At 51.7% G+C, this 27,691-nt stretch overlaps 1 protein-coding gene across 1 annotated transcript in view; it reads right to left on the minus strand.

The window, feature by feature from the left end:
• Positions 1–9,055: 9,055 nt before the first annotated feature.
• The window catches only part of Ass1 (argininosuccinate synthase 1), a 48,738-nt gene continuing 30,102 nt past the window's right edge, over positions 9,056–27,691 (minus strand). Inside the window, exons 13-16 of the mRNA XM_032901845.1 lie at positions 19,581–19,712; positions 14,996–15,152; positions 10,703–10,768; positions 9,056–9,372 (exon numbers count right to left, since the gene is read on the minus strand). Coding sequence (XP_032757736.1) covers positions 9,327–9,372; positions 10,703–10,768; positions 14,996–15,152; positions 19,581–19,712 — 401 coding nt within the window. The 3' untranslated portion in view covers positions 9,056–9,326. The remainder of the gene's footprint in view (positions 9,373–10,702; positions 10,769–14,995; positions 15,153–19,580; positions 19,713–27,691) is intronic.

Genomic DNA, 27,691 nt, shown 5'->3' on the forward strand with positions numbered 1-27,691 from the left:
TCATGTTCTACCTACAGGGGTAGTTCAAGGCCAGCCTAGAAAATCCTGTTGATATAAAATTTACCATCATACCAAAAAAAAAAAAAATGTTCTTTTTTGGGAGGGGGGCGAGGGGTCTCATGCATCCTAAGCTGGGCTGAAACTTCATGTATAGCCGAGGCTGACTTTGAGCTCTCAATCCTCCTGCCTCATCCTCCCAAGCACTGGGACTACAGATACATTTTAAAATAATCTCGTCTCGTGTGTATGGGTGCTTTGCCTATATGTGTGTCTGCAAGCTGCATGCAGAGATTGGAAAAGGGCATCAGATCTCGTGGGACTGAAGCCTGCAGGGGTGCGATTGTGAGTGGCCATGTGGGTGTCAGGGCCTCTGGAAGAGGAATTAGAGTACTAAACTGCTGAGCCATCTCCCCAAGGCTCTACATCTACTCACTAGCATGTCTTTCTCTCCAAACTCCACCACCTGGATGTAGGGATGGAACGGGTGTGGTGGTCTGCACACACCAGAAGCTGGTGTGCTCAGAAGACCCAGTGGGCCAGAGTTTCAGGCCTCGGCTTGACAATTCTGGACGGAGTCTCGCTTCTGCCTTCTGGCTGGGCAGCATCGGGTGGGTGGTTTAGCGTCTCTGTGCCTCTATGTCTGTACCTGTGCAGGAGACCAATGCTTTCTGCCCCAGAGGGTCTCTGCCTCAGGTGATCCAATAGAGGCACCTTTGTGTCCATTGTCCACATGAATGGGGTTAAGCTGGATGACCAGGGGACCCAACTTCCCACGACCCCAGAAGGAGGTGGCTGTCATGTCATGAACCTTCAGGACACTTCTTCTTGCCTTTCTTCCTCTCCGCTTCCTTCGGCAAGGTGAGCCCTCCTCCACAAACAACCTCCTTCTGATTCATCCCAGGGCAGACACAGAAAGTAGCTCAGGAGATTCTGTTACAGGAACCCTGGCTTTACCTGACTGCTGCTCCCACGGGATGGAGACTGCACAAAGGGGCATGTCACTGACCAGTGCGATCGAGTGGCCAGATTGTGGGGGTGGGGCCACAGGGCACCTGCGTAGTGTCTCTTGTCCTCCTCCGGAGCGGGCCTGGACCGCTCCCTTCCCCCCCAGGGTATGGCTTTGTCCTATCCTTTCTCTGTCTGCTGCCCCAGAAGTCAGGGCCTTGCCTGCTGCCTACCGTGTGAGCCAGCCCCAGCCCCTGGCTTCCCAGTGATCTGACCTGACACACACATAAAGCCCTCTTTTCAGAGTCCCGTGTAGGCTGCCCCGGGGGAGGGGGTGCTAAGGAGGAGTACTGGGGTCCTCAGAACTCCCAGACAAAGCTGCCTTGTTGGGAGGGCCTGGAGAAGCAGGGACCCCACTCTCTGGGAGACCTTTCCCCTTAGGGGCTCACCAGGGTGCATAGGGCCAGCTGTTTCAGGAGCAAGGCCATTAGCCTCACTGAGCCCTGAGCCCCGGGCACACCAGGGCAGAGCGGGTGGGGCTCAGGGGCCTGGGATCCTGACCACAGAACTCCTAGGCTCCTGGGTGAGAGTGTTTGGGAATGGCTTTCTTCAGTCGGTCACCAGAGGCACCCCTGGCTTCTTTCTCTTTGGAGTGAGCCTAGAGTCTTGCCTTCCAGGCCTGTGGTCTAAGCCATTGTTCAACTTAGTTTGTGGAGCTTCCAGTCTTTGAACATGGTGATCACCTCCCCCACCCCCTTTGAGACAGGGCCTCGCTATGAAGCCCTGGCCTGGAACTCGATTTGTAGATGAGACGCCAGTGGAAGGAACAGCCGGCCCTGGGGCCCTCAGGAGTTATATTCAAGAATTTCCCAGACCTCAGAATCTCTGGTTCACAGCTATAGCTTGCCACCTTCGGGTCACTTCCAAACAGTACAGGGGACTCCATCCCCCAACTCTGGTCCCTTCAAAAGTCACACTCTCTGTAGTGGTATCTATGTAGAGCGGCTTGGCATCCCGGTCTATCTGTTGTATGGAGTCTGGCAGGATAGCACGGTGTTGTGGAACAGAAGTAAAAATAAACAGAATGTGAGTGGGACCACCAAATGGTGACAGGGACATAAGTAAACATTTTCACCATGGGAGGAACTGCTGGCCAGTCCCTCAGCTCCTGCAAGGATAGGGCCAGTGGCCAGTTGCAAAGACCTCATATCCAGTTTTCTTACTCCTTAACCAAGTGGCCTGTGGGTTCCTGTGAGCTCTCATGTGGGAGGGGGAGGGACATTAATGTCACAATTAGTCATAGTTGATCTCGTCCTAGGATCTAGGTGTGAGGGAGAAGACCAGTGTGTCGTACTGGCTAAGGGGAGAAACCAGCATAACTCATCAGTCATTCTCATGGGACAAGCCCATGAGTTTACCCCGCATTAAGCCTTTTGTATATGCTTTCCAGCTTAGGCAAGCCTATTTAGAATCAGCACTATATTGGGCCCATTTTTCAGATGGGAAGAGTGAGTTTGGACCAGCAAGCATTCACTTGCTCCAATTCTGCCTGTATTCTAACCAGGAACTCCTCACAGCTTGTCTGTGACTTCTCAGAGAGCCACTTCGAGGCTCTGATTCCAGGAGACTGGTGAACATGGGGCTTAAGGGCTGGGGTGTGGGTGTGGGCAGGGTACCCTCAGGAGTCAAGTCACACCTGCAGGTTGTGAGCCTGCTTTGGTCCTCAGAACATAATGGAACCTGCTTACCAGGCCTCTACCTCCCCGAGGCTCACTGGCCTCCAGCTCAATAGCCCTAAGGCTCTGGAGCCTCTCTTAAACTGATGCCTTGGCTTCTCTGAGCCCTCCAGATCCTCACTCTGCAGTTACTTACAAACCTTCAGTATCTGCAAAACGGCTGTTTCAGGGCAAATTGAGTCTTAGCACTTTGTTTCATGTCTGGAAAAACTGAGGCCTGGAATGGTTAAGGGTCCTGCTTGGGGTCATGCCTGTGGTAACTCGGTTCAACAACTTCCCTCTGACATCAGGCTGCAGGAACAGGTAGGTGTCCAGGAGCTTCATAGCCAAAGGCTGAGCTTTTCAGGCTTTGAAGAGAAACCACAAAGTCATGGGAATAAAATGCTATGTGCTGGTGGAGCTGATGTTCTAGGCCCAGGACTAGCTGCTCAGTTTACAACCGTGTAGTGGATTCCTCACAGCATGAGAAACAGGGCCTGTAGCCATTGGGCATGAGGAGGGTGTGTCAGCCTTCCCCCAAATCCCTTGGTCTTTAGAGGGCCAACACCCTTCCTCCTGTTCCCACCACACAGAAGGGTCAGGCAGGTAACTAGATGAGGCAGACTGGCTGAGCAGGACATGAGGAAGTGGTGAGGAACTCCCTCCCTCCCTCCCTCTCCCCTCCCTCCCTCTCCCTCTCCCTCCCCCTCCCTCTCCCTCCCTCCGCCCCCCTCTCACTCTCTCTCCCTCTCTCTCCCCCTCCCTCTCTCCCTCCCTCCCTCTCTCTCCCCCTCTCTCTCCCTCTCCTTCTCTCTCTTCCTCTCCCTCTCCTCTCCCTCCTTCTCCCTCTCCCTCTCTCCTTCTCCCTTTCCCTCTCCCTCTCCCTTTCTCACACATGGGTCTCTTTCTATAGCCCTGACTGTCCTGTGTGCCGCTATTTAGACCAGGTTAGATTTGAACTCACAAAGATCTGCCTGCCTCTGCCTCCTCAGTGCTGGGATTAAAGGGCTTTTTGATCCTGCTGAGTGCCAGCCAAGCTCTGTGGGAAAAGCTAGCCTCAGTTTCCCTGACTGTGCTTGGAAGGGAGAGTCAGAATCATCTCTGAGGCTTTGTACCTGGAGGGCCTGGGTGGATGCCAGCATGCAGAGAGGCCACTGTGGCTTTAAAAGTTCCGGGACCACCCCAGTCACAGCAATGCAGCGCTGAGCCGAGCCTGCTGGCGCATAGGCCACCTGCAGAGCCCTCCACAGCTGGGGAGATTAGTCTCTTCCACTAGACAACACCCATTACCCTGGTCCAATAGCCATCACTTCCGCTAGGAGAGCTGCAGATGAAATATCGATCGCACTGACCCCAGGCGAGCCCTTTCCCCAGCCTGAGAGGCCTGCAGATCAGCTCTGTGCCTGGCCACTCCAGCGTCAAGGCCCTGGGGTCTGCTGCTCAGAGCCGTGTGCAGCTTTGGGCCTGGGGTGGGGCTGGCTGGCTGTGCAAGTGAACTGGCCTGGGCTGGTCAGGCTCTCTGCTGTCTTCCATTCTCTCTCTCTCTCTCTCTCTCTCTCTCTCTCTCTCTCTCTCTCTCTCTCTCTCTCTCTCCCTCCCTCCCTCCCCCTCCCTCCCTCCCTCCCTCCTTCCTTCTCTCTTTCTTCCATTCAATTGTTTCCTCCTATCTCTTACCCTCTGCCCTTTCTTTCCCTCTTTCCTCTCTCACCTTCCTTCCCTCCCTCCCCTTTCTTCCTCCCATCCTATTCCCTTCTTCACCCCCCCCCGCCCTTTTCAGTCCCAGGCTAGCTTCAAACTTGCCATGCCACCAAAATGGCCATAACCGTCTGATCCCCCTGTTCCATTGCCGGAGTCAGAGGTGTGCATCAGCGCACCTGTTTGTGCGGTGTGGGGAGGAGCCTAGAATGGTCTGGGCAATGCCGTAGGAAGCAGCCAGGTCCCAGCCTCCATGTGCACCCTCACTTCAGGAGGGAGGTGAGGGTGGGCCTTCGGTCAGAGTGGATGTCCAGGTCTGCCATGGGAGGACAAGGTCAGTGCCCCTACTTGTGTGGTGGGGGTGGGGTGGGGTCTTGTCCTTTAAGATGTCCTTCCATCTTCTACCCCCTGCCTGCCTGGGGCCGGTGGGTCCTGGTTAGTAACATGGTTTCCCTTCAGCATCCAGGCACTGACCCTGAGGACAGGACGCTCTGGGAGCGTGTCCTTGGAATGAATGGGATCTTGAGGACAGGACTGTCTTCCTCTCCTTGCCTGCCTGTTGGACCACAGTACAGGGCTGGACATGTGGCCCGCATGTGAGTGACTACCCAAATTCATTTTCTAATCCGACTGAGGAGATCAGAAGTGGGCACAGTCTCCTTTCTTCCTTCCTCCCTTCTCTGAGCCCTGCAGCCTGTATCTGACGAAGGGATGCTGGGCTCTGACCCCTGTCCCACCTGTCCCCTGTCCCACCAGCCCCCTGTGCCCCTCCACTTTTCTGAGAGGAGGGGAGCATCTTTCTTTTATTTTCTGCCTTTAATCAGTTGGCTTTGAAGACAGTCGATGGCACCAGGGAGCCCACAGGGTCGCTGGTAAGGAAGGTCCTGGGTACAGGTTCCATCAGCTGTCCCAGGTATACAATGTATACAATGCAAGCCTGTGTACCTGTGTGCATACATTACACAAGTGCAAGTATGTGTGCTTGTGTGCACATATATTTATATGTGTGTTATGCATGTGGAAGTGTGTGCTTGTGTACATGTTTGCACATGTTAAGTACATACAGGTAAGTGCATACTGGACCTGAACAAAAACTTTTACAAACACTCTTTTCTGGCGGCCATGGGATGTTTGGTGACTTCCAGGGTAGCTGGGGCTGGAGGAAGAATCTGACTGTTGGTTTGGACACTGAAGCCCAGACACAGATGCTGAGGGCCTGTGTGAATCCTTCTCTTCCCGTGTGATCTCCTTTCCGTGTGACTGCCTGCTCTTTCGGCGAGACCTTCGGCCAATGCTTTGTCTTTCTGAATTTCATTTCTTTTGGGGGAAAAAAAATTGAGATGAGTGTCGATAGCTCACACCTTTAATCCCAGCACTCAGGAGGGGGAGGTGGGCCAGCCTGGTCTACAGACTAGGTTGCAGGCCAGTCAGGGGCTACACAGAGAAACCCTATTTTAAAAGAAACAAAGCCAGGGGTGGTAGTGCTTTAATTCCAGCAACCAGGAACCAGGCAGGGGCATCACTGAGAGTCTGAGGCCAGCCAGGCCTACATAGTGAGAACCTGATTAAAAAAATAAATTAATAAATGAATTAAAATTAGGGACTGAGAGATGGGTCAATGGCTAAGCATGTCCTGCTCTAGAAAAGGACCCAGGTTTAGTTCTAGTCTGGTGGCTCACAACTGCCTGGGACTCCAGCTTCCAGTGATTCGATTTCTCTGAGTTTAGGCACCTTCATTCATGTGCGTGTGTGCACGCACACACACACACACACACACACACACACACACACACTCGTGCACACACACATAAGGCTAGCCTTGAAAAGAACCAACTCTTATGCTGTCTTCTTACCCTACTTTGCTAATGAGCAGCCATGACTCATACATTGTGTCTGAAGAGAGCGACAGTGTACTCACATAAATAAAATAAATTAAAAAAAATAAAGAGTAAGATTGAAGCTGTATGCTACCTAACTTCAGGGTTTACTGTGAAATTGCAGTAACCAGACTGTTTTTGTCAAGGATACTAAAATAAATCAGTGAAGGAAAATAGAATACAAAGATGGACCCTTGGCCAGAGTGTTGATTCATTTTTTGTTGTTGTTGTTGTTGTTTTTTTTTTTTTCCAGACAGGTTTTCTCTGTGCAGGCTGGCTGTTCTGGAACTCAATCTGTAGACCAGGCTGACATTGAACTTAGAGATCTGTCTGCCTCTGTTACCCGTCACATGTTGGGAGTAAAGGTGTACGGCAGCACTCCTGGCTGTTGATTTGGCTTAACGGTTTTTACTATGTGATGCAGGCTGTCCTTGAACTAGAAAGTAGTCTAGGCTGGTCTTGAACTTGAGATTGCCTCCCAAGTGCTGATATTACAGATTCAGTGGTGTGTGTGTGTGTGTGTGTGTGTGTGTGTGTGTGGTGTGTGTGTGGTGTGTGTGTGTGGTGTGTGTGTGGGGTGTGTATGGTGTGTATGGTGTGTGTGTGTGTGTGTGTGTGTGTGTGTGTGTGTGTGTGTGTGTGTGTGTGTGTGTGTGTGTGTGTGTGTGTGTGTGGTGTGTGTGTGTGTGTGTGTGGTGTGTGTGTGTGTGTGTGTGTGTGTGGTGTGTGTGTGTGTGTGTGGTGTGTGTGTGTGGTGTGTGTGTGTGTGTGTGGTGTGTGTGTATGTGTGTGTGGTGTGTGTGGTTGTGGGTGTGTATGGGTGGGTTGGGAGGGGTGTGTGAGGGGGTTGGGTGAGTGGGGGGTGGTTGGTGGTGGTGTGTGTGTGTGGTGTGTGTGTGTGGTTGTGGTGTGTGTTGTGTGGTGTATGTGTGGTGTGTACATGTGTATGTGTATATGTGTGTGATTATGTGTGTGTGTTGTGAGTGGTGTGTGTGGTGTGTGTGTGTGTGTGTGGTGTGTGTGTGTGTGTGTGTGTCTAGCATTGGATGGGGCTAGGTATGTAGCTCAGGGTAGAGCTTAGTATTTAGGAAATCCTGAATTCAGTGTCCTAGAGATACACTTATCTTTTAACTAAATAACTGTCAAAAATCATTATAAAAACAGGACAAATGTGAATGAAATAGAAACAGGAGAAATGTAAGTAGCTTTTGTGAGTGGGCAATGGGTAAAGCATCGTCTAAACATACTAGGTGCAGGAGTGAGCAGGCTTTGCTCCTGACTTGGCTGAGTGGTCTTAGGCAAGTCATTCTCTCTGCCTTGTTGCAGGGTAGAAAAGAGAGAATGAGACTCGAGATGACACGTGGCCATGTGAGATCCTGCTGAGTGATCTGCCTGCTCCCAAGCGATCGAGCGATTGACTGCAGGCATGCACCACCTACCCCGGGAGTTTGCAAGAGCAGTGCACTCTCATGATGTGACTATTCACATTAATCTGGGCATCCCAAGATGCAGAACCAGGCTGGGCTCAGAGCAGCTGGTGTTTTGGGGGTCGACGAGATGGCTCAGCAGGTAAAGGAGTCTGCTGCCAAGCCAGAAGGGCTGAGTTTGATTGGCTCCTGCAAGTTGCTTTCTGACCTCTACATGCACACTTTGACATGAGTGTATCCCCTAACAATAAATAAATGTAAACTTTTAAAACGAGCAAAAACTCCCTCTCCAAGATGAGGAGATCCAGGGGTGACTAATAACCTGGAGCAGGAAGTTCCACCAGCTTACTGATAGCAAGCCCCCTGTCTCTGCCTCCTGGGTGCCGGGGTGGAGGGCAAGCTCTTTATACACTGCCTCATCTCCCCAGGCCCCTCTCTCCCTGCATTTTCTGGCACCCTAGGGTACCTAAGGTGACTTGTCATCACTTTTTTTTCTTTTTTTCAGAGCTGGGGACCAAACCCAGGGTCTTGCGCTTGCTAGGCAAGCGCTCTACCACTGAGCTAAATCCCTAACCCCTTGTCATCACTTTTGATGAGGTGCTCAGGCTAACTCCAGGGGATAAGATCCAGGCCAGGTGTCCAGCCACTTGACGTGTTTTGTGGGCCAGTTCTCTAGAGAAGACTAGTTCTCCGCAAAAGACTTTCCTCTTTTCCTAAGTCTGGCTTTAGACTTAGGTTACTCTGAAGTCACTCAGCTGTGCCGAGGACATCTCATGTGGTGTCGTCGCCGTACACAGGAGTTTCAAGTGAAGGAGTGCTGACATGTCCTCAACTAAAGGACAACCACCAGAGAGCATTCCTAGGTTCCTGGTTTTTGTTGGAGGAAGGGGGGATCCATCCCTCACCCCCACCCTCCCACCCCCCACAGCTAAGCAGGTTCTCTGGCAAAGATGAACTTTAACCACTTAGAAAACGAAGGAGCGGGGGCCATGTGGAGAGCTTAAGAGTTTTCTGCTCTTGCAAAGGATCAAGTTTGGTTCTCAGTGCCCATGTCTGATGGCTTCATAATGGCTTGTAGTGCCAGCACCAGGAGATCCAATGGTACAATGTTCTGTGTGCACCTACACTCATCGGTACCCCCATTATATATACATATATATGTGTGTGTGTGTGGTAGGTTTATAATATATGTAAACATACATATATGTGTACTCTGTTATATTTCTATGTATGTATTATATATGGTGTATAACATATGAATATATAATATATATGTAATCCCCATTGTATTTATATATATATATATGTGTACATATATACATGTATGGTATAATACACTGTTTAAAGGAACACACAAAGGTTGGGCTAGGCACGAGCACACAGGCACACACGCAGAGACAAATGAAAGACTAATGTAACTTCTTTTAATTGTCATTTTACGCGCTTTCTGCAGCTGCCTGCCACCCCCCCTTCCCTTCGATGACCACTTTTGTAGGCTATAGGGGACCAGGGAACAAAGCCTGCGGGTGGGGGGGAGGTGAGGGGGGGCCCAGCAGCCCCAGTCAGGTGGTAGGAGAACAAGCTACAATTACAAATTTATCACAACAATTAATGCTGGAGCCTGGGAGAGCTGCAGAGCGGGGAGGCCCGCACCTCTTTGTCATGGTCTATTTGGCGGTGACCTTGCTCTGAAGGCGATGGTACTCCTTCAGCCTGTAAACCACACGGAAAACAAAGAAAAAATGTAACTTCACAATAACAACATGCACTCCGTTCAATTAGTTCAGGCAGGGTGGGGGCGGTGGGGGCAGCTGTTGGTTAAGATGTATGGGAAGTTGTCTTTTTCTTTGGTCCCCCTCTCCTGCCCTAGCCTCCCCCGGCTCCTCCAATCAGGATAATGTAATTAATTTATCGGAGGGGAAAACATTGTTTGTCATTGTTGAAGATAAAGCATTTAACAGGCAATAGGAGGAATGAAGAGGCCATTATGTTCTGGGCCGTTTCAAAAGGTTTATGGGGTTATAAGCCACAGATGAGGCAGGAGGCAGGAGGCGGAGGGGCCTGGGAGCTCTGGCTGCAGAGGTCTCTGCAGACCTGAGGTAGCTCTAGGGAACCCAAGGCACATTGCCTGACAGAGAGGCCAGCTCTATCTTCCTGACAAGGCCCAGTGAATCTGGGGTTGTCAATGAAAAGCCCAGAGTTGGTCTTCCCAGCACCATGACTCCTCTGACTGACTCCAGGCAAATTTCTTAACCATTCTGGGCCCGTGTCTGGGGAATTTTCAAATCTCTCTAAGAATTAAAGCCAACAAGGGGCTGGCAAGATGGCTCAGTGGGTAAAGGTGTTTGCTGCCAAACCTGAAGGACTGAAGTTTGAAAAAGAAATGACCTTCGAAAGTGTCCTCTGACTTCCATATTAAAAACAAAACTAAACAAAACAACCCATACACATAAATGTAATAAAAATTTAAAGAATGAAAATAAATTAGAAAAAAAGCCAGAGGTAGCTCGGCCATAGCGGCTATTGTAATGAATGACCTTGCTTCTGTTTTTGAGCATCCAGCCCTGGACACCTTGAGCTGTTAGCTTTATTCCCATAGGAGAGTGGGGGGCACCTCACACCCTCTCTTGAGCCTCCTGGAGATTGGGAACGGGTCTGAATTCCCCAGGTCTGAGCAACTTCAGGTATTGCATATGAGCCCCAGGCCTCAGTGATTTGTCACCTGACCCTCCAGTTCTGAAACAGCGGTGTAAACATTCTATTGCACCTCAGGGCATTTCCCCAACTAGTCTTTCCAGTCAAGGAGCCCAAAGTTTTTAAGGCAATTGTTAGAGCCCAAGGCCAGGATCCAGGGAGTACAATGTCCAGGCCCCTGGACATTCTGATTCTGTTGGCTGTCAGGCCCCACAGAGAACGGGAGCTGACTGGGTACTGAGGAACTAGAGGTCAGGAACATCGTGGTGCGTGAAGGGTCAGTGTCACACAGGACCTGTTTCCCAGGGAGGCCTCTGGTGATCTGCACGATCCTGAGTTTCTCTCTCACCTGAGCGAGTTGATATTGATGAAGCCCGTGGCATCAATGGGTTCATAGTCACCCTGTACGTTCATGCTGCAGGAAAAACAGAACTTAGCAAGGCTAGGCCACCCTGCCCCGGAATCTCTCCTCTACTCAGTCTAATTCTGGGAGCCCTGTACGGGGCCAGGTGCCATGCTGTCGATGTACCTCCCAGAAGCCTCTATCCTGAGTGTACATCTCAGGAGGCAGGTAAAGGTGCCAGGTTGGGCCCCAGCTCTGCTAACTCTGGACCTGTGAATTCTTCCTCCTGCCATTTGTAAACCGAGGTCCTTCACAGAGCCAGGGCCAGAAATGGCCCGTGATGTCTAACGTTTACGTCTGGAGCAGCTGAACGGGTTCTCTGGAGCTAAGGGAGGCTGGCAGGTATTGACAGCATGGAACCCCACAGTCGCCTTTACCCATCCTGACACCCAGACACCCCATGGGCAGAGCATTCCGACAGCATCTGTTCACCTGCAGTGGCCTCAGTACAGCTGCTCTCTCTGCAGCACCCTCCAGATCTTCTCCAAAAGCAGCCCACCCCGGCAGCCATCTTGGTCATCTATCTCAGAGAGCCTAGGGAGGTGTGCAGTTTCCCAGGACTGAGCATGATGAACCTTGGGAATGCATCAGTGGCTCTCATGGTCACAGGGCTGGCACATGTGGAGCACTTGCTGTGACTGACATCCCACTGTCATTCATTCATTCATTCATTCATTCATTCTGGCACTTATTGGGCCCTCTTGGGCCAGCTAGGCCGGGGCAGAGGAATCAAGCATGTTGCCCACCACTTTGATGTTTGGCACTTGTGGCCCTGTAGTCTCAGTCACCCCTGACTTCCATTTTGCTCTTAATGGGCCTCTTGTCTTCAATCCAGTACAAAGCCAAGACGTTCGAGGTTCTCAAGGACAAGGAAGTGGCCTGTCCCCTCAGGAGCTCTCTCCAAAGAGGTAAGTCTGGTAAGCAGGTCATCATATGATTAAGGCCATGCCTCTGGTTCTCTGGGGACACCTACTCCCCTCTTTTGGTGACCCTGGGCAATTAACTCAGGGCTTTGCATTTAAGGCAAGTGGTATGTCACCAAGCCACACCTCCAACTCAGCTGTGGCCCTTTCCCTGAAACACATGGCTAGTTAGCCATGGTGGCACTCACCATGAGAGGAGAGAGCTAGCCTGGGCTAGCCTGGGCTGTATAGTAAAACTCTGACTCTCCACTCTCACCTTCCCCTAAAAAGCACACGGAGTCTCTGCGCATGTTCCTGGGCCTGGAGGTTTTTTTTGTTTTTTTTTCCGGAGCTGGGGATCGAACCCAGGGCCTTGCGCTTCCTAGGCAAGCGCTCTACCACTGAGCTAAATCCCCAACCCCAGGCCTGGAGTTTTGACCTTGACGCTCTTCAGGTCCTGAAGTCACTCCACGCTAAGCCCTCCACAACCCCGTCTCCTGTTTTTTTTCTCCCCTTCTTTTCCAGAGTTCCCTTTGGGGTTTGGGTCCTGACGACACCAGGAGCTGACCACTGACCAATATGCTCCCTCTTGGGGAAACGATGCGTGTACTGGGTCTCCTTTATTGTACCTGCCTAGTTAGGAAAGGCTGGTCCAGATGAGGGCACCAACTTGTGCGATACTATTCCAACCTTGCTTGCTCGGGTGCATTTGTGAGTATCAGGAACACACAAGGCTCAACATCACTTGCACCCTACCTTCTGGCAGGCAAGCTCTGGAAACCCGGCCTCACCTCTATCCGAAGCCCTCACCTTTATGCGAGCCCCTGTACTGGGTCCTGAGAGCAGACTGTCGGTTGAGCCCCTTCCCTCACCTGGACCACGGGGTTCCTCCTTTCCTTCCCCCTCCCAAGTCAAACTCCATGCCATGCCCTAATCCTAGCCCTTTGGAAGTGGAGGCTGACATATAGGGGTTCAAGGTCAGCATCATATTGAACCTAAGGAGAACCTGGGCTATGAGAGACAGCATCTCAAAAACAAACAAAGCTACAAAAAAAAAAAAAAAAGCTACAAAAAGGAACAAACAAAGCTACAAAAAGAAACAAAGCTACAAAACCCTCCTCCACCCGTTTGCAAGACAACCCGGACAAACAGCCCTGCCCGGCCAGGCTAGGCGGAGTCCCAAGAGGAGCTTCTTTGAGAACGGAAAACCTCTTTTTTTCAAACAGTGCTTTGGTGTGTGTCGGGGGGTTGGGGTGTGGAAACAGAGTTTACAATGATTTTTTTTTTACCTCCTCTGACGGTCTACAGAAAAACCTCTATGCTTTTATTTTTGCTCATTCGAGTGGCTCTGACCTGCTCTATAATTACATTACTTTCTACCTACTGCGCCCGGCATTTCTAACTCTGCTACCTCTCGCGGCTTTCCTCGCTGGTCCCGGTGGCACTGTCACTCAAGGGCTTTCAAGTCAGCGATGTAGAAATCAAAAAGAAAAGGGAAATGGTCGGAGACACAGTGAGAATAAGTGCCTCAGCTTTTTTCTCCGTCTTCCCCCTTCCCTTTTTACTTTATTCATTTAATCTCCCCGAGTGAGACTGTAAGGTTTAATGAAGGGTTGGGCAGATTATTAGAGGCTGTTCATTTGGAGGGGGAGGGGAGAAAGAGCCAGAGAGAGAAAGAGAGAAGATAATTTGACATTTACCCCGACTGATCTAAACTGATTCGGTTATATTTATGGCTTATAAAGTGTTTAGAAAGATTGAAGTGGGGAGGGGAGGGGGAGAAACTCAACGTGGCTGGGAGAAGGGAAGGAGAGAAATAATATTGAATGCCAAACAAAACTCGTACTTTAATTCCGACTCGTCCCTGGGAGGGCAGGGCAAGCCTCAGCCTGAGCCAGCTGGGGCTGGGGTCGTCCTTGGGTACTTCCGGGTAATGCTGCCCTATCCCTGTGGGTTTGCCCCCACCCACAGTTTGGCCAAGTGGCACCCAGAGGAAATGGCTGGCTTTCTCAGGGCAGGCTGCCCTCAGTCATAAGCAAAGACTGTGTTGCCCATGTCTCCCACGTCAAAACAAATGCTGGGCATGGACATGGAGGATGGTTTAGGCGGTACCAGCTTAGGCAACTCCCTGTCTGCCACAGCCTCTGTCAGTCACCCTCTGCTCGATGCTCCCAGAAGGAAGCTCCCGGAGGCTCCATTTGGGTTCCCTGCTTCTCTCCCTCCATCCTTGTAGCTTCTTCTGTCCACAACTTCAGAGAACAAGCTGAGGCCCTCCAATGTCACCTCATTCCGTACTCATTGCTCAGAAGCAGACAAAATGGTTCGAGGCTGTCTCAGAGGTACCTACACTTACATCTGAGACTCCCCTCAACTCTCATTCCCTTACAGCTGGGGTGTAGGTCGGTGGCAGAGCACTTGCCTAGTGAGCGTAGAGCCCTGGGTTCTATCAGCACCACTGACAGGAAACACAGCCATGCTCCACTCATCCCCAGTGTGTTCCTACACACTGACATACATCCTCCTCCACATCCACTGTAACTCCTAAAGGTTGACTCAATCTAGTTTTTGAGGTCACCAATACAGTCCATACTGCCAGCATTGCTCACCACAGCGACCTTATGACCATCCCTGCTAGTGTACACCCTCACCCTTGTGCAGTCCATGAAAACCATTCTTCAGAGCAGCCATAAGGACCTTCTTACAATCTGGCTCAGTCTCCACAACCTGGCTTTAGTTTCCGTCCTCCCTGGTATCTTTCCTTGTATATCTGGATTCTTCCAAGCCCTTTCCCTGGTTCAGAACCAGAGGTGCCCACCCTAGAATCCACCAAATCCTCCAGGTAACTCCTGCTAAGGAAGGTGCTCCCAAGCCTAACTTTTATACCCAGCCAGACTGTCCTATTCCAATTCTACCATTTTTCCCAATCCTCATTTCAGCTTGCCTGCTTCCTTTCTTTCCTTTCTTTTTTCCTTTTTGACAGTTTCATGTGGCTCAGGACAGCATTACTTTGCATCAGAAAATGACATCGAACTTCTGATCTTCCTGCTTCTACCGACTGAGTGCTACAATGATTTGTACCACTGCACCTGGTTTACACAGTGCTGGAGCTGAAACCTAGTGCTTCCCGTACACTAGGCAGATGCTCCTAGCCACATCCCTAGCTCACAGCTATCATTTGATTGACACTTTTCTTCCCACCTGGCCTGTCGGTTCCATGACATTACAGATGTGTCCATCATAAACACATCTCTCACAAAGAGCTTGACATGAGATCAGCAAAAAGTGCTGGGGAAGTTGCTCAGGCAAGGCCAGATGGGCTGAGGTATGGGGAACTTACCTCACCAGCTCTTCATTGTATAGTGAAAGTGGAGACTCCCGGCCGAGGATGTACACCTGGCCCTTGAAGACAGATACCTGCACCTTTCCTTCTACCCGCTCCTGGGACTTGTCGATGCAATGGCGAACGAATTCACATTCAGGGCTGTGCCAGAAACCTGCAGGAAGGAATGATGAAGGTGTTGTGGATGACCTCAAGCCAGGGCACAGGAAGGACGGGATACAGGAGCAGAAGCCTGAACCTTACCCTCTGATAGGCTCAGTCTGCCTTACTCACATGTGAGCATTGGCATGATGTGTTATTGTTAATGAGTTGAGGAACCCACTCTTGTACCCCCACCCAGTCATTTTGCAAGAAATGACCTCCTTGTCTCCCAAAGGCATAAAGGTCAGAAGGAAGGAATACCCTCACTTCATGCACAGGCACGCATAGGAGTTATAGAAAGACCCTGGCCCTGACCCAGGAGGGCTTCATTTTGCTAAGGAAGATAGGAGATCTTGGATAGGGTTGAGGCGTGTGCCATGGGGCTAAGCAATGGGGGGGCCCAGGAAGGCCAGCTGGGTTTGCGATCAGACAGACTATGGGGCTCTGGGGTCTTCAGCTGTTCCCCTTCCTGCAAAGTAACACAGCAGTACTGAGTAAAACCGTGACACCCAACAAGCTTTGAATGGTGCCATGGGAAGGCCCTCAACTATTTTCTCTGCCCTGCAACCCTGTACTCCAACAGAGGAGGACGAGGAGGCTCAACAGAGCAAGCAGTCTGTCCAAGCTGGCCCAGTCTGTGAGTGGAGCTGAGGGGCAATGACTATCTCAGTAATGGTTTTCCTCTGTATGACCAGAGCATCCTCTATTTGCACAGCGCACTGAGGGCGCCTGGGAAGCACACTTCCTCCCCCTACAGCCTAACAGCCCTGGACAGAGCCATTCCTTTAGGAGAGAGCAGGGGCCCCAGTACCAAGGGACAGCAGGTGGCCTTAGTCAGGGTTGGGGGAGGGGTAGGCCAGGCACAAGATTTTTGAAAGGGACAGGAAGGTGAGCCCACCTGGGCAGCTGTGGGGCCAGATGGCCTGTGATCTCCTACCCTGATAAGAGGGTAGGTTAGCAGGGCCCAGCTACTGTTAGGGGCCTGGAGGGGTGCCACAGAGAAGGGTGGGTTCAATCTGGTGTGTGTGTGCGCGCACGCGTGTGAGAGTGTGCACGTGTGTGTACAGCAATATGTGATTACTTAAGTGCTCTGCAGGGATATGTGGATTCAGTGAGCACTTAACTGTGCTGTTCGAACACTATGATCTCTGATGGCCACTCACTGTAAACCTACAAGAAAGGTCCAGAGAAGGAAAGAGCTGTATAAAAGTCACACAGCAGGACCACGGCAGAATTCAGGTCTGATGGAATACTTCTAAACCAAGGACTTTTAAAACACCATTGGATCCTTTGGGAGGGGACATCAATCACCCTTCCCCTGCATCCCCGTGTCCTGCCTGCTCTTTGATTTTCTCGGTTGGGATAATTAGTCCATTATGCTCCCAGGCTGGAAGGCAGGTGAAGATGGAGCTGTTGATAGGAAGGGCAGAGATCAGCACAGGAGCCACTGGCCCTGGCTTTATCTTGAGATCTGTTTCTCTAGCCCACAGGGGTCTTTGGTTCAAGTTTCTTTTCCCAGTGGACCCAGCCTGAAATGGGCTAGAGAGCCTGGTCCCACGGTGCAGGGGAGATCCTGCTGGTTATGCCTGTGGAGCACAGTGGTCGGGGCTTGGGACTGAGCTGCAGAGGGCTGGCTCCCCTTGTCCAGGCTGAGCATAGAGTCTGTTCGGATTGGCACAAGTTATCCGCTATACCCATTTTCATGTTGAGGACAGGTAGGGGAGGGGGCGTGTTAACTAGATGAGACATGGCTACTAAATAAAATACTCCATCAGGAGACTTCAGAGTCCTGAAGTCAGGGTCCTGCTGGGCTGACCTGGAAGAGAGCCTCACCAAACTCCGGATGCCAGTAGGGAAATCAGGGAAGAAAAGAGGGAGATGGTCAGGTAGACCCAGGCAGAGACAGGGAGAGTGTCCTGGGAGCCTGTGAACCTAGGAGGAGGACTTCCTGTGTCCTGTTTCTCCCTTTGTGCCCTGAGCCCACAGAAAGGCTAGAAAGAGGATCTCTAAGGTAGAGTGGTGGGTTGTGAACCAGGGGTGCTCAGAGGGAGGGGAGGAGACCCCTTAGGACATCTTAGCCCTAGAACCCTTGGAATTTACAGGAGGGGAAACTGAGGCCCAGATAGACTTATCTAAGACCATAAAGCCAACCAGAGGCAAAGCCTCCCATCACCCACACTAGAAATGGCATCAGGCCTCAGTTATTTAGTGGTTGCTGGCACTGTTCCAGATGCACGTCCCACCCGTGCTACGGTCCTGGGTAACCACTTCTACTCTTCAGATGAGACAGCTGAGGAGTAGGGAGGGGAGCGAGCGGCAGCATCCAGCCAAGCTGGGTCTGCAGTATGTCTCCTTCCAGCAAGGGGCCAATCAAGCAGCACTCTGGACTGCCAGAGGGCTGGCTTTGACCTCTGTGGACACCTGGAGATCACAGGACTCAGGCAGAGTTAATGTTAGCAATAACGACCCAGTCTAAGTCTTGCTCCCTCCCCGCCTTGTTCCTCTCTCCGCTCCAAGGTTTTATTTCCTTTGAAAGCTCCTAATCGCCGCTCAGCCTCATTTTGGGATTTACAGGGTTCATTGCTGGCTGACAGAGTAGGGACTCAGCCCAGGAACTGTGCCTGTAGCCAAGGCTTCCTGTGTGCACCCCGAAACCATTCCTTGCTTCCCAGGCCCCGTGGGAGTGACTTTTGAAGCCTGCCTCTCTCGGGTTCAACCTTTATCATTTATCAGACATAAAACCTTTGATCAAGTATCCCTGTCCACCTGGGCCTCAGTTTCTCCACCTCTGTGCAGTTAGGTAATGCCCATCGGGTGCCTAGTCCAGTGCCAGCAAGACAGCAGACAGCGAGAGACGCTGACACTGTGGGATCCCGGATGCCTGTTCTCTGTCCTCTGCCAGGCTCAGGCCTCGGGATGCCTCCTGGGCACTCAGGCCAGGTGCTCTCTGCTCTCCCCTACACCCCGCCATGTCTTAATGTCAATCCTACTTTGTAACCAGAATCCACCTTTTAGCACCGGAGTCCTGCCGAGTCAGTAGGAAGCAATGATATTTAAACACCTGTCTGTACCTGGAGAGGGGGGATTGTGCTTCAACGCTGAGAACAATGAAAGGGAGAAGGAGTGCCAGCCAAGGCTGGGATGGATTCCAGCAGGCCTGGGAGGATGGGGATGGAGACAGGCGTGGCCAGAGGCCCCAGCCAGGTGGCTGTGACTGACATCTTCTATCCAGACACTCAAACTTCTGGCCCACAGAACTGCCAAGGCTGGCTGTAGGCAGCAGACTGTTTTCCAAGAGGCTGCCTGACGGAATCCTCCAAACTAGGGATGTGCAAATATGATAGACAAGGTCAGAAAATGTCTCCTAAAATGAGTATGAACACACGCACACGTGTGAGCGCATGCACGCATTTGTACACGCGTGTGCGTGTGTGAGCACGAGTTTGTACATGCGTGTATGCATGTGCGTGCATGTGTGTGCATGCATGTGTGTGTTTGTAGGTATACAATAGCACACTCAGCCCTGTCTTAGTCTCATCATGTAGCCCAGGATTGCCTTGACCTTGTAGGGGTTGAGTGTGCTGGGATCATAGGCATGTGTTGTCACTGTTGGAGGTTGTGTGTGCCTTCAGGTCTCTGCTCAGTCAGCTCTGTCCCTGAAGCAGCTCAAAGAGACCATGGGGACATGAAGGCTGTGTTGAATTTCACATAATTTCCATATGTCACGAAAGTTTGGGTTCCTTTCCAACCCATTTTAAAGTTTTTTTTTTTTTTTTTTTTTTTTTTAATGATTCTTGGGTCACAAGTGGCAGAAAAGTGGGCATCGGGCCAGATCTGACCAGGGACCGTGGCTTAGGGCCCTTGGTTCCCACTGTGAAGGCTATATATATAGAGCCTGGGTCCCGAGAGGTATTGTTTGTCTGGAAGGTGTGACCACCCGTGCCGGGAGCTCATGTGCTTCTCTGTGCAGCCCACATTGGTGAGTAAGCCGTGTCTCCTATGGACGGACTAACAAGGCCCAACCCAGTGCTCACCCCCACCTCCCTACCCACTTCCAGCCTTAGACCACCAGGGAGATTAGTGGGAACCATGCAGTTGTCTGGGGCCCTATATCTTCCCAAGTACCTGCTGGATCCAGTCTGGCTAACACCGGGAATGACGAATGCATAGTCCTTTTTTGATGCTGTAGTGGACCCGGCTGAACACCTCTGGAGGCTGCCAGGTCTCCCTTGGCACTCACAAAAAGGCCACCCCCCTGTCCCTTCCTCTCTCCCTCAGCCCTGGTCTAATGTTGATACCCTTCTGTGTGCGCTGTGGAGTTCTGAAGAGGACAGTGGTGGGTGGGGCTAGACGGGAGAAAGGCATGCTGGATGGAAGAGAAGGTCTGAGTCCTAGGGGGACTGGGAGTGGAGGACCAAGGGCAGCCGTGACACGTACATACCGGTGTATACGAGCTCTGCGAATTTGAGGCCCAGGCCCTGCTTGATTTTGCGTACTTCCCGATCCATGGTGAAGGCCTCTATGTCTAAATGAGCGTGGTAAAGGATGGTCCCTGCTGGGGTCTCGTAGATACCTAGCCATTTTTCCAGGCAGGGGGAAAAAGAGAAAAAAGAGAGAAACACATGAAACCCAAACTGTCAGCAAATGACAAAAAAAAAAAAAAAAAAAAAAATAATGACTCGTCTGACAGGAGACAAGCCAGTCGGACCCATTCACTCCCAGCTTGCTGCAAAATGCGTCTGTCATTATGTTCATGCTGGGGCCACGACAGTCCACTCTGCGGCTTGTGGAGAAAATGTCTAGATGCCCCCCTTTGAAGAGGCCCTCAGACGCGGGAAAATGACAGGGTTTCTGAGCAGTGCACCCCCTCTCCAATGCATGCCCACCGGCCTGCAGTTGAAAACCTGTAATTAAACCAACTACGGTGGAGCCCAGGGCCCCAAATATCCCTTCCTCCCTTCCACCAGGGAGTCAGGGGAGGGGAGACGGCTGCGTACACACATGCATGAACATGCGAGTACACACATGGCGTGGGCAGCTCTATTTCTCCGGAGATTGCTGGGGTTGCTTAGGGCTTGAGCACTGGCTCCACTGTACAGATGGGGAAGCTGAGCCCCGAAAGATGGCTCAACAGAAGAATCCAAGCTCCTGGATCCCTGATGGGTGTGGCCAGCTGCTTTGTGAGTTAGCTGGCCACAGAAGGCAAAGCCCAGGCCAGGAGAAAGGCACTTGCTCGAATCTCTTCCAGTCATCTCACCTAGCCGGCCTATTTACAACACAACCTGCTCAGGCCAGAAGGTCTCCAAAGTGACAGGGTGGCCCTGGCTTAGCTGTCAACCAAAGGAAGGTCCTCGCAGCAGTGCCGAGCTATATCGTGCCATGGAGGAAGGGTAGGAGCAGTGCCACCCCCAGAATTTGATCCGAAAGCTTCCTTTCTAATTCCGCTGTGCAATGCTGCGGGGGCAGCTTTTCGGCTGTCCTGGCAACTCCCCATAATCTTTCCACAATAAAGCTTTAAAAACAGCCAGGGAGCAGCGGGACACACGCCTTTACTCCCAGCACTCAGGAGGGCAGAGGCAGGTGGATCTCTGAGATTGAGGCCAGCCTGGTCTGGACTGCCAGGTCCACACAGAGAAACAAACAAAAAATGCCACCAAACAAACAAAACTCAGAAGACTGCACACGTGTCCGCCAGGCCTGTGTGACTCAGCTACAGTGACATGCTAGCCAGTCTTGAGAAGGACAAATTCTACCAAGCACTGAGGAGGCTGAGGAAGGAAGAACGGGTATTTAAGGTTAACCTGGGTTCCATAACAAACAAGACCATACCTCACAGACAACAACCAGAGCTGGGCCTGGGGCTCTCTTGTACAGTGCTTGCCTAACAGGCCTAAGGGCCTGGCCCTAGGTTCCAGCCCTACATCATATAATCTGCTGTCCATTTGGTTTCATAAAAATTTAAACTAATTTTGATTACTGTTGTGTGTGCATGAGTGTGTGCACATGAGTATAAAATCCAGACCCTCCAGAATGGACATTTCTTCTACCTTCATGTGCGTCCTGGGACTTGAACTTAGGTTGTAAGGCTAACAAGGCCACTACTTACATGCACTGAGCTATCTAGCTGGCTGGTGTTTGGTCTTCAAGTTCTGGAAAACTCAGAAGGAAAAATCCTTTAGGACCAAAACTATCTGTATTCTCCAGGGGGTGGCCAACCTAATACTCATTATATGTGGACAGAGGCCTAATACATAGAAATGGTGGCTCAAGTCCTGCTAGGGGTGACAGGCCTTGGCACCCCTAAGGAGTCCTTTTGAACTGGGCCAACAGTCAACTAGACAGACAGGAAGACTGAGTCTAGGAAGTAGCGACTTGCCCACGCTACCATGCCTCAAAGGGGAAACAGGACCAGCATCTGAGTTCCCAGTCTTGGCTCTAGGTTGCCTCTCAGCGCCTTGCTCCGGTAAGTCAGCACTTATCAGAATATAAGACTGCACTCAGGCGCAAGGGCTCAGGCGACATGTGCCATGTAAAAGCTACCCCAGGCCTGGGAGGCCATGCAGTGGCTAAAGGACTTGCCATGTAAGCATGGACAACAGAGTTCAGATCCCCAGTGCCTACAGAAAAGCTGATTGCTGTAACCCTAAAGCTGGTACAGGAGGAGCCCTGGAGTTCACCTGCTGGCCTGTCTAGTCAAACTAGTAAGCTCCAGGTTCAGTAGTCTCTCTCTCTCTCTCTCTCTCTCTCTCTCTCTCTCTATATATATATAGATAGATAGATAGATAGATAGATAGATAGATAGATAGATAGATAGACAGACAGATAGACAGACAGATACGGGAGAAAGACTCCTGATATTGACCTCTGGCCTCTGCACATGCACACTTGTGTTGAGTGCACCTAAAAACATATGAATCTCAAAACATACATGAACACATATAAATAACACACACACACACACACACACACACACACACACACACACACACACACCCTATTCCATTTTACTGCCATCCTAGGCAATCTTCTCCACCTTCCAGAATCCACCTATAGACTCCCACCACACCCTTTGACGTCCTCAAGTTTGTGCACAAGACATCCCTCTGCCTCATCACTCCAATAGCAAAGTCCAGATGGAGGCAGTGACAGGCAGGATGACCAAGAAAAGCCATGGCTGACAGCCAGAGGGCAGGGACCCAGGACCTCAGCAGGAAGAGCAAGTCTTGGTGGCACATGGCTGTGATCCCAGCAGTGGGGAGGTTGAGGCAGGTGGTAGAGGCTGCCTGGGTTAGAGACCACGACAGTGTCTCAAACGACAACTAGTGACCCATAACAATGGAGAAAAATAGTGGTAGGCACTTGTCTATCCCACACCCTGGGTTCAGTTCTCAGCACTGCAACACACACACACACACACACACACACACACACACACACACACACACACACACACACACACACACAGAATTCCAGGAACTTTATGAACTGGATGTCCTGTTCTACACCTGTAATCCCAGGATTCGAGGCTTGAAGGTAGAGGCTGGAATTAGGAGTTCAAGGTCAGCCTGCCTTACCTGAGATTCTAACTCAAAAAACCCAAACCAAGCCAAACATAAAACCCAATAACACTCAGAAGGCAAAGGCAGGTGGAACTCTGAGTTCGAGGCCAGCCTGGTCTACAGAGCGAGTTTCCTGAGGCTGTTTAGAAAGACAGACAAATACAGAGAAGAATCTGCCTCCAAAATGGCAGGGATAAAAACGAGGTTCAAGGCAGGATCTCAGTCACCCTAGGAACACCAACAACATCACAAAGAGATTTCCCATGGCCTGTTCTCCTCTGACACAGCCCAGCCGCTCACACTAAGGCAGAGATCGGTTTTTGTGCAGCTCAGAGAAGCCTGTCCTTTTTCTGGCTGTAGATAGTGGCAGTGAGAGTGTCCTGAGTGACTCCCAGAGACTCTGGTGCCCTCTGTGCATTTCTCTCCTTCCCCAGTCAGCCAGGGACACAGCCAAGCTGTCTGTACAGAGCTGGAACTGGAACCAGAACTCTTAACAACTTGATGCTGGCTTGACTGCATGGTCCCTCTCAGCATCCTCTCAGAGCCCGACAGGGGAGAACAGGAAGTTGCTAAGTAACTGTGGATCTTACATGCTAACCTCTGACATGGGTTCCAAGAGCAAGCATCTAGATTCCAGCCTGGCCTGGCACCCGGGGGGGAGAAAACCAGCAGTGTCACCCACAGCAGTCCAGGGAGAGGAGAACACAGGTGGTATCTAAGGTTCCAGAATGGTCCACTAGTTGCCTAAGGCCTGCCAGCTACTGCCCATTGCAGATGCCCCCAGGGAAAATGAGGCACCATCGGCAAAGAGGGGGGCAGAAGTGCAGGCAGAAGCCATCTCCTCTAGCATGCTCCGTCCGTACCAGCCCAAGGTTGTCAGGAAGGTCACAGGCTTACAGCCAAGTCCCAGCCAAGAGACATGAGCACAGCCAATATTCCTGACCCCGTCTCAGGCAGTGTTAAAGTTAATTGTGACTGATCAGAAAGGGCTTGCTTTTTAGTTCTATGTGTGTGTGTGTGTGTGTGTGGTGTGGTGTGGTGTCTGTGTGTGTGTGTGTGTGTGTGTGTGTGTGTGTGTGTGTGTGTGTGTGTTTAAAGCTCTCCTTCTCTTAGCAGGGTAGGGATACAGATGATTTCTCTGTAGTTCTGAAGAAAAAAAAAATCGGTGACAGAAACCCAATTCTGAAAGACTGGATTTGGGGCTTTTGACAGTCAGTATACAAACCACGGAGCAAAGAGGGGGAAATGACAGCTGAGCCCGTGCCGCTGTGGAACAGACAACAGACATCTTCAGAGTGACATGCACCGAGGCTCCAAGTGTCTATTTTCATCTCCCCGTGTTTACGGGAAAGACAGAGGTGTCAGCAGCCCTCTATGGAGCAGCTTCAATCATACCCTAATTACCACTAGGAAGGGGGGGTGGCTGGGGAGGCCAAGGAGCTGGGGTGGTGGGAGGGGGAGAGTAGACCAAAAGGAAGAGATGGGGACTACACAGCTGCAGCAGCTCAAATCCTTCTCATCCGCTGCCAAGATTGCCGGTTGGGCTGAGAAATTTGGTGAAACTGAGTAGGCTCTACCAAACCCACAAGAGTCAGGGTTAGGGTAGGTGGGCGGGGAATGGGTTAGGGAAAGTGGATGGGATGGAGGGACAGTAGAGGATAGATTGACTGGAGCCCCAGGGCTCCTTTCTTAGGTACCAGGACCAAGGCTGGAGGTGGTTACCATGGTGATGAGAGGCAAGTCAGGGTGGCAGTCTAAGCTATTCTCTAGGCTCTTGTGCTCAGGTGGCCCATCCTGTGGATCGGGCTGGGTAAGCGAGACTCGCCATCCCAGTTTTCTGCTCCAGTCTTCTGCCTCACAAGCCTCCCCTTGCTGTCTGTCTGAAAGGTTCTATGCAAGCGCGGCTTCTGGGAGGGCTGGACAGCAGGCGCGCAGGGAGACCCGTTGAAGGGCAAGCGTGCTGCTCTCTTGTAAATGAAGTTCAGGGGGCAAGTGGGAGAGAGAAAGGGAAGATGAGAGACAGAGGGGAGACGAGAAAGCTGACTGAGACTGGCGTGTGGAATTGGGGGGCTGGCAGTGAGGGGGGGGAAGAGCAGAACGGGGAGAGGAGAGTGGGAGAGCAGCCATAAAGGAAGGCCAGAGAAGAGTGAGGTGCAGATACACTGAGGCAGGAGGGATGGTCACAGCCAGGAGGCTCCCTCCCGGGCTCCCTCCTCTTCTTCCTCCTCTTTCTCCCCACTGACTTCATTCACTGCACTTAATTAGTCCCCCTCTGGAGTTAAAAAGATGATGTGACACTGAGGACGGGAACAGCCACAATGCAACCGAGCCAGTCCACCTGAGGCTTGCCAGTCCTCAGGCTCTGACCCTGTGGTTCCCCACAAGGGCCTGCCATGCCAGCCAGACCACCCAGACCCAGGGTCCCTGTGCTCCGGCTCCCCTGCCCCAGAAGAAAAAAGTAAGCTCTCAAGGAATGCCAATTACCAGCCTTGTAAAATCGATACAGATGACGTTCAACCATTAACGGCGGCCTGTCACCCTTCACCTAAGTAAACTCCTCCAGAGGAGTCCACAGTATCCTCACTAACTGTCTGCTTTGGCTTGCTCACACAGGCTTGGAGTGTAGAAATAAAGACAGGGTACCCTAAAATCACCAAGCACGAAGATAGGCAAGCGTAAACTCCCGGAGAGATCTCCTAGGCTGCCGGCTCTTCCAATCGAAGATTAGTGTTTCAGAGACAGAAAGCGATTTGCCTAAGGCGCACAGCAATTTCCCTCCCCAAGACTAAAGTCCTGTGCTTTTAGGGACAGCTGCCCACAGGCAACAGACACAACCATATCTAGGGAGAGTTTGAGGACTGAGCTCCAGGTGGGTGACAAGGAGCCAGTGGGGTCGGGATACACTCAGCTTCATGCTGTGGGTCTCTAAGGGACCTCAGTCAGGAGGGTAGTCTACCTCCAAGACACAACGTGTCAATCCATTCACAGGTAAGGAAGTAAAAGCTCAGGAGGGTTGATTCTCAGTGGAGACGGAATCAGAATCAGGCTATGTGACAAAGCCTTGGCCTTCAACATTGGGTCTGCAGAGACCTGCCACCAGGCCGGCTGGGTACCCCCTACCCCGTCTATTCTCTCTCCGTCATACATTCAACCAGCTGGGAACTGCCCACTGCCGCCTTCTCCAGGTTGTCTTCCCTGATTTCTCAGCTCCTATCACCACCTCTTTCCACTCATTTTGCCCCTTCACCCAGCAAGACATGTCAGGGTTGGGTCCGGCCAACCCTTATCTTCCCACTGCCCTGTCAGACTGGCAGTGCTGTGCTGCCTCCGGACTCAGTAGGACAGGGGCACAGCCAATTAGCGATACCCACCACAGGTAAGGATACAGGAAGGATGTTGGTGTCTGGCATCCCCAAGCAGCCCTGGGCCCCAGAGGGCCTAAGGTTGCCTTTGTGCTCACCCAGGGACACTGGAACACTCCCCTAGGACTTGTTCACACTACCACGCTTGGGTCTGAGCCTGGATCTGCCCATCCCCACAGTCTGGGCTCAGAGGGCTTCTCCCAATGTCCACTGGGCAGTTGAGCCTCAATCTAAGTCCTGCCGGTAACTTGCAGGGAGCCCTTACCCCTTCAGGGCCTTAGTTTCCCCATCTGTAAAATGAGGTGCTACTTTCTCCCAAGGCCCCTGGAGCTGCCTTGGAGGAATTCCTTTGTGTGGCTCCCAAGGGCAGGTGGAGACAAAGGGACATTTAATCAGATGTTAAATAGGTAAGAGACAAAGGTAGGCTGGGAAAGAAAGGAGACACTCATTAGCATTTTGTTCTTTACAAGGCCTTCTCAAGAGAGCCGCAGTTGTGCGAATTCTCACGGATGATCAATGTGGGAAGAGGAAAACCCTGGGGATGGGCAACCACTGCTCCTCCCAACCCCCCCAACTCTCAGCGGCAAGACCCAGGACGCAGTAGGGAAAACTGAGGCCTGCAGCTCGCTCGTTCCAGGCTCCAGGGCCAGGGTCTAGGATCTGCATCTTCTCTCACAACTGACAGCTGGTGCCTGTCAGCTCTCTTGGGACATGGGATCTCCGATTTAAAAATCTCCCCAAGGACCAAGACTGAGACTGAACCGTGGCCTGGTTTTATTTGGCTGTTACTGTCCCCAATCAACCATGAAGCAAAAGTGACTTGAAGCCCCTACCGGTGTCACTGGTATTTAAACATTCAAGCACCCCAAGTTCCAGGGCTCTAACTGCCAACATTGTGGGAGTGCCCTAAAACATTGCATCGTTGATAACAACACACACACACACACACACACACACACACACACACACACACACACACACACACACACGGGATGGGGGGCGGGGGACTGGCAGGGACCTGAGATGGAGGTGCTCAGTGGATAGGGAAAGTGAAGAGGAAGAGGGTGTAGACAGAAAATGGCCCAGGACTGACTGGGACTGGTGGAAAAACAGAGGCAGGTACCCGGGGACCAATTCTGCATAGTCCCGGGACCAACTCTCCATCTCCAAGTCAGGAAGGGGATAAGATGGCCGTGTGGTCCCATGGCGGCAGCCTAGACCAGCCAAGTGACAGGCATGCCACAGAAAGGTAGGGCCTATCTGTCTCTAGCAAAAAGGCTTTGGAGACGTGCCCGAGTTGGCCTGGCCTGCTTAGGGTTCTTGTGTGCAGCTCACAGCGCCCCCCCTGGCAGGAGTCCCACTCTACTGTATGCCTGGTGGTGCTAGAGAAGTGCCTTTAATAACCACGAAATTGGCCCTGCATGGTCCGCCTCTTAACCTGACTGGCCCGCCCGTGACACAAGACAGCTTGACCTCCGGGCCGACCTCTCTCCCAGACCCCTCCCAACACGAGAGGCAGTTGCTCTCGCAGCACCCTGAGAAGTCAGGGCAAAGGCCACAGTTCACACTTCACCCCCAGTCCTCACTTCATTAGGGCATAAGAGAAAGCAAAGGGAAGCCAAGGAGGCCTG

The sequence above is a fragment of the Rattus rattus genome, chromosome 5, assembly GCF_011064425.1.
Source record: "Rattus rattus isolate New Zealand chromosome 5, Rrattus_CSIRO_v1, whole genome shotgun sequence".
NCBI lineage: Eukaryota > Metazoa > Chordata > Mammalia > Rodentia > Muridae > Rattus > Rattus rattus.